Source organism: Hippopotamus amphibius, chromosome 8 (genome assembly GCF_030028045.1).
Source record: "Hippopotamus amphibius kiboko isolate mHipAmp2 chromosome 8, mHipAmp2.hap2, whole genome shotgun sequence".
Taxonomy (NCBI): domain Eukaryota; kingdom Metazoa; phylum Chordata; class Mammalia; order Artiodactyla; family Hippopotamidae; genus Hippopotamus; species Hippopotamus amphibius.
In genome coordinates this window covers 119487538-119495202 of record NC_080193.1, presented here as the reverse complement: position 1 = coordinate 119495202, position 7665 = coordinate 119487538, and the positions used below count along the sequence as shown (strand labels likewise).

The window sequence follows — 7665 nt, the reverse complement described above, 5'->3', positions numbered from 1 at the left end:
CAAACAGCATTTAATCTTAGTTTCAACTGTTAACTGTGTACTTAGGCTATTTCAACTCTAAAACATTCCATTTAATAATTCCTTCCCTTTTAGAAAATCCTCATGGAACCACTGGAAATTTTCAACAGTGATGACTATTTCCTGCTTTAAATATAGACTGAAGAAATCATACACAAAATAGAAATACGATAATCTTGTGGCACTTCCATTTCATTCCAGTATCTGAACAACAATAAAATTATAACTAAGTTCACAGTAGCTTTCATCTTAACACATGTTACCAGTGTATACATAAGAAGCTGTGAACAACAGAAGCTCTACATGATATCCAGACACACAGCTGTTGAGAAACAGTCTTTACAATGCCAATCAAAGAACAAAACATCTGGTTAGTTTTCAAACTAAATGAGCTGCTCTGCCCTCCATGCCAACTGCCAAGCAACAGGTCCTTTATGCCTTTCCCATTCATTACTGACGGATGTAGTAGTCAACATTTTCACTAGTTCTGTGACCATTCCATTTTCCCCCCAATCTTTCGAATATATCTGCCTACTCGATCGCAGATAAAATGAGCAAGCTAATGGCACACAAGTTTCCTTTTAGCTCTGAATTTGTAAATAATGTTATGGAGGGACTTCCCTGGTGGTCCGGTGGCTGGGACTCTGCACTTCCACTGCGGGGGGCACAGGTTTGATCTCTGGTCAGGGAACTAAGATCTCACATGCCATGGGGTGCAGCCCTCCCAAAAAGAGTTTATAGAATTTTATTTTCTAATTTTAATGTTTTTTCTAGTGGAATGTTTTTCAAAACATTTAAACAAATCTTCTAATAGGTTACCAAAGGGCTACTTAGACATTCTTAGAATAAACTAAAGTTTATTTTAAAATAAGTTGAAATGAAAACTTTCATATTATTGAATAAATTTCTCAGGATGCCAAATTAAAGAAATCATTCAAAATGTGATACAGTCTAGTGTTTATTTTATGTTATGGCAGGTACACTTGAATTTCAAAAATTTAAAACATATAAAAAGTGGTTAGGGGCTAACATTTGTATCAACAGTTGATAAATGTCTAAGATTGTTTATTATACAGCAGGGTACAATGGTAGCGCTAATGCCAACAGGGCACCATGGAAATTAGTCTAAAAATTATCATTAGGCTTTACACAAGCAACAACATTTGCTGCTGTTTTAGAATTTGGGGACATAGTCTGCTTCTAATGCTAAGAAGTCCTTTAACATTTTTAATGTCATACAGTGTTAGAGTAATTAGTTTGGCAAATGTTTCAAAATAAAGTAGAAATGTATTCATAGCCACAGAAATGCACATCCAGTTTTGTTTCCAATAAGAATCATAATAGGTACAGGTCAGAACTCTTCTCTATATGAGATAATTTACACACAGATGAATGCTATAATATCACTATCTAAAATAATCACTAAATACAATTCTTTTTCAGAAATAAACAAGCAAAGGTTTTTTTCCCCCATTATCAAATATCAAAAACATAGGGAATGTATGTTTTTCAAATGAATGATACTCTAAAATTATTGGAATAATTTCAGTGAATTCAGTGAATGTGCAACCTAAATCAACCAAGTATACTGAAATACAACCATATTAAGAAACCAATGATCAGAAAACACAACTGTATGAAAAAAATTTATAATCCACAAAACTTTTTCAGGCCTTAAGGTAAAATAGTTCCACAGTTTACAGGTAAAACCGAGGCAACATAAATGCGTGCTTGTCTTCAATAAGTAGATATTTTATGCAGAAGATGTAACACTTTGCTTGTAGACAGCATGGTATGCATTTCTCAGCAACACATAAGGAAAACAAGATTCCAAAAGATCCATTGTCAGGAATGGGGATTCCTGCACAATCTGAAAAATTCCAAAAATGCATCCATTCAAGTTATTTATAATGGGAACATTTACTGACAACTAGTAAAGCATAATTTTATATTGCTGTTATTGGGAATAGACATACATTATTTTCCTTTTACTTTAAAATCTGAAATGTGAATGTGCCGCAGTGTATGCTATTAAAACATTTTAAATCATTACTTTTCAATTAAATCAATGAGCACTTGCATTGCCCTCAACAATATATCATATTTAAAATACGGTCCATATCAAGTCTAACTGGAGCCCAACACTAAGCTAAAAAGCCAAATCAAACATGAGACCATCTATGATTAAGTGGAAAGCTGTTAAGTTCTAGAGAGTTCAAAAGAGAAGAAAAATTAATGTAGGCCAAAGTAATCAAGAAAGTCTATCTGAAAAAAAATTTGAGCTATGGGGTATGCTTAATCATTATTAGATAGACACAGACCTCTGCAGATAAAGGAAATATTCTAAGTGAGGAAAGAATCACATGGTAGAAATAAGCACAGCTGGTTTCACAGCAGTAAAGAGAAGGAACTGACCAGGCATAGAAAATTATAGGAAATGTTATTAGCTGGGTGAGATGGAGTCAGAAAACAGAAAATTTAGAAAATTGGAAGAGTTCAGACTAATACACTAGGAAAATATAAAGCCCAAATGTTTCCCAATAGGTTGAAAAACTATTCATAAAAGAATACTCTACAGGTAATGGTGATCTTTTATTCTGTTGTTTTTTTACCATATTTTACCATATTTTTACCATTTACAATCATGATACCATGATTATTATATGGTAAAATACAAGTGATACTAGTCTTTTTATCAATTATTAGAAAGTGTGTGGCTTGGGTGGAGTGAATATAAATGGTCAAAAAAGTACATCAGCTCTTATTATAATTTAATGACTAAAATATCAAGAAAAGACTATGAGGAATGACTGGAACTTTTTTGTTAACAAAAATTAAAATAAGACTTACCATATCCAGCAGTAAATAAACAGATTCTCTATTTCTTGTTGTTGTTTTATCTGTCTCCTGGCCAATTTTCAGCAGACTGGAGGATGCAAGCTTAAAAGTATACATACATTTTAAATAAATAAGTTTTTTAAAATAAAATGTTCATCAGTTACTTGTTTATTTTCAGTATGCTTCAACTTGCAACACATTTCAATCATAAGGTGAGCTTAGGTTCTTTACATTCAAGCAACAATTTAAGAGCTATTAAGGTATAAACAGACACAAAGATAATAAATGTAATCAAATATTCTTATTGGTCTTTAAAATTGATTTTTTTCACAAGTCTTTTTTTTTAAAAAAATGACTTAAATTGCTTTCTCTCTTCCCAGTATCTGTATTAACTATATTTCTTAATTCCCAAATAAGAAGAAAATTTCACACTGAGTTTGAGTTAATAGGACCACAGTGAGATCAAGACATAAGTCTTGAATGAAGCAAATTAAAAAAATGAAAAGAAAAATTTTAACTCAATACTGTTTTCTTTGACACAGTTATTTTGTCAAGTTAGTACTGTTTGCTTTAAAAATGTAAAAAAAATTTTTTTTAAAGATAACAGGATTTATAACTTGAAAAGAAGCAAATATTCTACTACTCTTTATACTACAGTGCATCTTTCTTTTAATTAAAATATGAAAAAGGTATGTTGATAAAGGAAAGAAAGAGCTACACTAGCACAGAAACTAAGAGCCATACTTCATGAGGCTAGAGTTAGCACTACTACCCTCTTCTGGCAGTGAGTAGTATTCTTACTTTTCAGTTTGTCTCCATTAACAGTCTTTCTCCAAATAAACGGAAATAAGTAAAATACATTCTTTTAGAGGGAACATTCATCCTCTGCCTCAATTTTCCTTTGTTTTGTTTTTTCCTCTTTCAAACACTAGGCAAAATTCGAGGGCAGTCCAAACATCAGCTTAGGAAAAAAAGTCATATTGCAGAGAGCTAAATGAGAGACTTCTAAGTCAAAGGCAAAAATACTAAACTAACTGCTCCTTGATTTTAATGCCCTGTTTTTACCTATTCCTTCTTCCAAAAATAATTAAGAGAATTTATTTTGTTACACCTCACAGTTACGATTTTTAATTTTCTCTAAAAAATGTTTTGTTTGATTATACATACCGCCAGAAATTCTTTAAGCCGATCTTCAATGCTTCCCTTGTGAATTGTAAACAAAGCTGCAGCAATCTGGTTGATGGCTTTGGCCAAGCAATGTATGTTGTTGCAGTGCCCTGAGAAAGTGCAAATAGGGTTTGTGGTTTCTGTGTGACCCCAAAATATCAAATCTTTAATGACTTCACAATCTACATAAATACTGGCATGATTAAAGACAGAGTTGAGGCATAACCAGCTTTGCATGCTATCCCTTCACTTTCATGAGAACTAGTGCTTTTAAAAATAGCGTAGAAGAGAACAACAAATAATTATATCTGTATTAAACAGGCACATTTTCAAAAATCCTTAAAAGAAACCATGTATCAGTTTTATATTGTCTTGGAAACTTTAAAAAACAAGTGCTTAGCTGCTTTACAAACACTTCCGCATTCAATCTTTAAAATAATCCTAACAGTTGGATACTCCCTTCACCAACCCTTGCCACACACACATTCAGGCACCCATAGGCTCACATATACACATTTCATATGTGTATATGAAACTGAACTTAGAAAAAGAAAAACTAACTATTCAAGGCTATACAACTAGTAAGTGGCAGAACTTAACCCACTTTTTATTATAAGGAAAAAAAATCAATTACTTGAAAAGTACCTACTATATCAAAGCTCATAACCTTTCCAGTGCCACAACAATTTTACACCACTATTACCTTCTATAGCAGGGCTATACTGAGACATCACATTACTGGCCAGTGTTGGCAAAGAAACTGCCACAAAGACCATGAGGAGGCAGGCAATTTTATATTCTTCTTCTGGACTTATGTTTTCTAAGGGAGAAAAATTAAAAATAAAGTCAAGGTATTTCTTTCAAGATTAGTTAAGAGTTGACAATCTAAACCAGAAAAAGCACATTTTAATTTTTGTGTATTTTACTGAGTCTCTATAGAACTGACTACAATTTTGTTATAAGAAATATAGAATGAGTAGAAATAATACACATTACTATTGGCTATTATCAAGTCCTTAAGCATATTTCGAGGACCACTAATAAAACAATAAGGCAAAAAAAATTTTTAAGCTAAGTTTACAGGATTAAACATATGTTTAGAATAACTGGAATCCTAAAATTTCCTAATTGAAAACTAATAATAAATTATTTTATAGGAAAATTCTATGTTTCAGTATAGAAAATTATCTCACAACGTACTCTGCAAAATCATTCAAAAACCTCTTAATTTTTTTTCTAAAACAGATATAAATGTGATTTGAAATTTACTATTAAAAAGATATAAATGTGGAAAGTAGACTGGATTTCTAACCTCTCCATTTTAGAAGACAGGAGGAACCAGTCATAAATGAATATAACTAGCACTGCCCTAAGATTTTAAATACTTGTAAAATAAGTTATCTAAAATATTTATTGTATCCATATACTAAAATTGTGGGTTATCTAGGTACTTTAGTTATCTGGTAAGTGGGAATATCTAGTTACCCTACTATTCATCACCACATATAACTAAGAATTGAACATAAGAAAAGAGCCAGAATATATTTTAAAAGTCTGGCTGAATTATGACTATTAACAATAGCCAAACCATGGAAACAATCTAAATGTCCATCGACAGATGAATGGATAAAAAAGATGTGGTACATATATACAATGGAATACTATTCAGCCATAAAAAAAGAATGAAATAAATGCCACTTGCAGCAACATGGATGCAACTAGAGATTATCATACTAAGTGATGTAGATCAGGAGGAGAAAGACAAATACTGTATGATATCACTTATGTGTGGAATCTAAAATATGGCACAAATCAACCTAATCACAAAAGAGAAACAGACTCACAGACACAGAGAACAGACTTGTGGCTGCCAAGGAGGAAGGGTGTCAGGGAGGGAAGGACTGGGAGTTTGAGATTAGCAGATGTAAACTATTATATATAGGATGGATAAACAAGGTCCTACTGTATAGTAGAGGGAACTATATTCAATATCCTGTGACAAACCATAATGAAAAAGAATATAAAAAAAGAACGTCTAGGGGCTTCCTAGGTGGCGCAATGGTTAAGAATCCGCCTGCCAATGCAGAGGTCACGGGTTCAATCCCAGCTCCAGGAAGATCCCACATGCCGCGGAGCAACTAAGCCCGTGTGCCCAAAAAAAAAAAAAAAAAGAATGTCTGTATGTGTATAACTGAGTCACTTTGCAGTACAGCAGTGATTGGTACAACCCTGTAAATCAACTATACTTCAATAAAAAAAATATTTTTTATCTGGCTGATTATGAAAAATATAGCTGTGGCAAATCAAGTAGTCACAGTAATTATCCATGTGACTATAATTAACATACTGCATAAATGATGAAACAATTAATGTCAAATCTAAACAGAACTGATGAACTCAGTCAAACACCATGTTATAGCCAAGGAAGATGGGGAAGGTATTTTAGTACCAGAAACAGAGGAAATGTTTTTGCTGTGTAGAAAAATCTAGAAATATAGAGAATTCTGGGTATTACATTTCGAAGGGCTGATTTTAAAACATTTTAAATGTTTAATATTACATACTAATGCACACACTCTTTATGTAAGTAGCTCTAGCCCAATTAAAATAGGACATCCTTTTCTATTTTTTTATACATTTTGTTTGGCTGTGCTGCAGCTTGCAGGATCTTAGTTCTCCAAGTAGGGAATGAATCCGGGCCCTAGCAGTGAAAGAGCCAAGTCCTAACCACTTGACCACCAGGGAATTCCCAAGACACCTTTCTTTTAGATAACAATGCTTCTATCTATTAGACCATCTCCATCAACATATAAATGCTGTTATTTCCCCATCTGAAAAATATCCTTCTCCTGATTTTACTCTTGCCTCCAGCTACTATAATTTTATTTCTTTGCTCCTCTTTATACAGTAAAATTCTGCAAAAGAGTTGTTTTAAACTCATTATCTCTAATTCATTTTCTCCTATTCTCTCTTAAGCCTTCTTTAATGGGCCTTTTGCCTCTAAGACTCCACTGACACTGCTTTTGTCACATCTACTAATTCTACATAGCTGATCATTTCCCTTCCACTCTGTTGGAAGAGATTCTTTCCTCATTTTTCTTCTCCTTCACAGATCCTTCCTTCTCAGTTTCTCTTTTGGTAGTTCCTCCTCTTCTCCCTGAACTCTTAAACTTGAGGGTGTTCCAGGACTCAAACTCTGAGACTCTTCACTTCTGCACATTAAATGGGCTAAATAACCTCATACAGTCTTATGACTTAAATATCTACTCTGTATTATGGTTATGCTATAATATAAACTCCAGAAGACAAAGATTTTGGTCTTTTCTGCACTCATATTTTCCAACTACCAAAAAACAAAACAAAATAACCAACTAACCAAAAAAACCTCTTGATATAAAGCAGACACTTGAACAAACAGGTAAGTATCATACCTATATCTGTGTTGCCCTAGTTACTTACTAAGACTAGTACATAATTACTGATGCATTTTACCTGATTTTTGTGAGGAAAGAGCTACCACCAAGGCAGGATCAATCTCACAAGGTAATCCAGCAGCTGATGATAATTCATACACATTCATTGCAACCTAAAAAATATAAGAATCCACAGAGTAAGAAATATTCTAACAGATTCCTGAGAAAT

The 7665-nt window shown here is 32.9% G+C and overlaps 1 protein-coding gene across 2 annotated transcripts in view; it reads right to left on the bottom strand.

Moving 5' to 3' along the window:
- Positions 1–963: 963 nt before the first annotated feature.
- NCKAP1 (NCK associated protein 1) overlaps positions 964–7665 on the bottom strand; it is a 98638-nt gene continuing 91936 nt past the window's right edge. For both annotated transcript variants that reach the window (XM_057744186.1, XM_057744187.1), the window contains 5 exons: positions 7516–7609; positions 4727–4843; positions 4024–4133; positions 2869–2958; positions 964–1888 (listed from right to left, as the gene is read on the bottom strand). In XM_057744186.1, coding sequence (XP_057600169.1) covers positions 1772–1888; positions 2869–2958; positions 4024–4133; positions 4727–4843; positions 7516–7609 — 528 coding nt within the window. In that variant the 3' untranslated portion in view covers positions 964–1771. The remainder of the gene's footprint in view (positions 1889–2868; positions 2959–4023; positions 4134–4726; positions 4844–7515; positions 7610–7665) is intronic.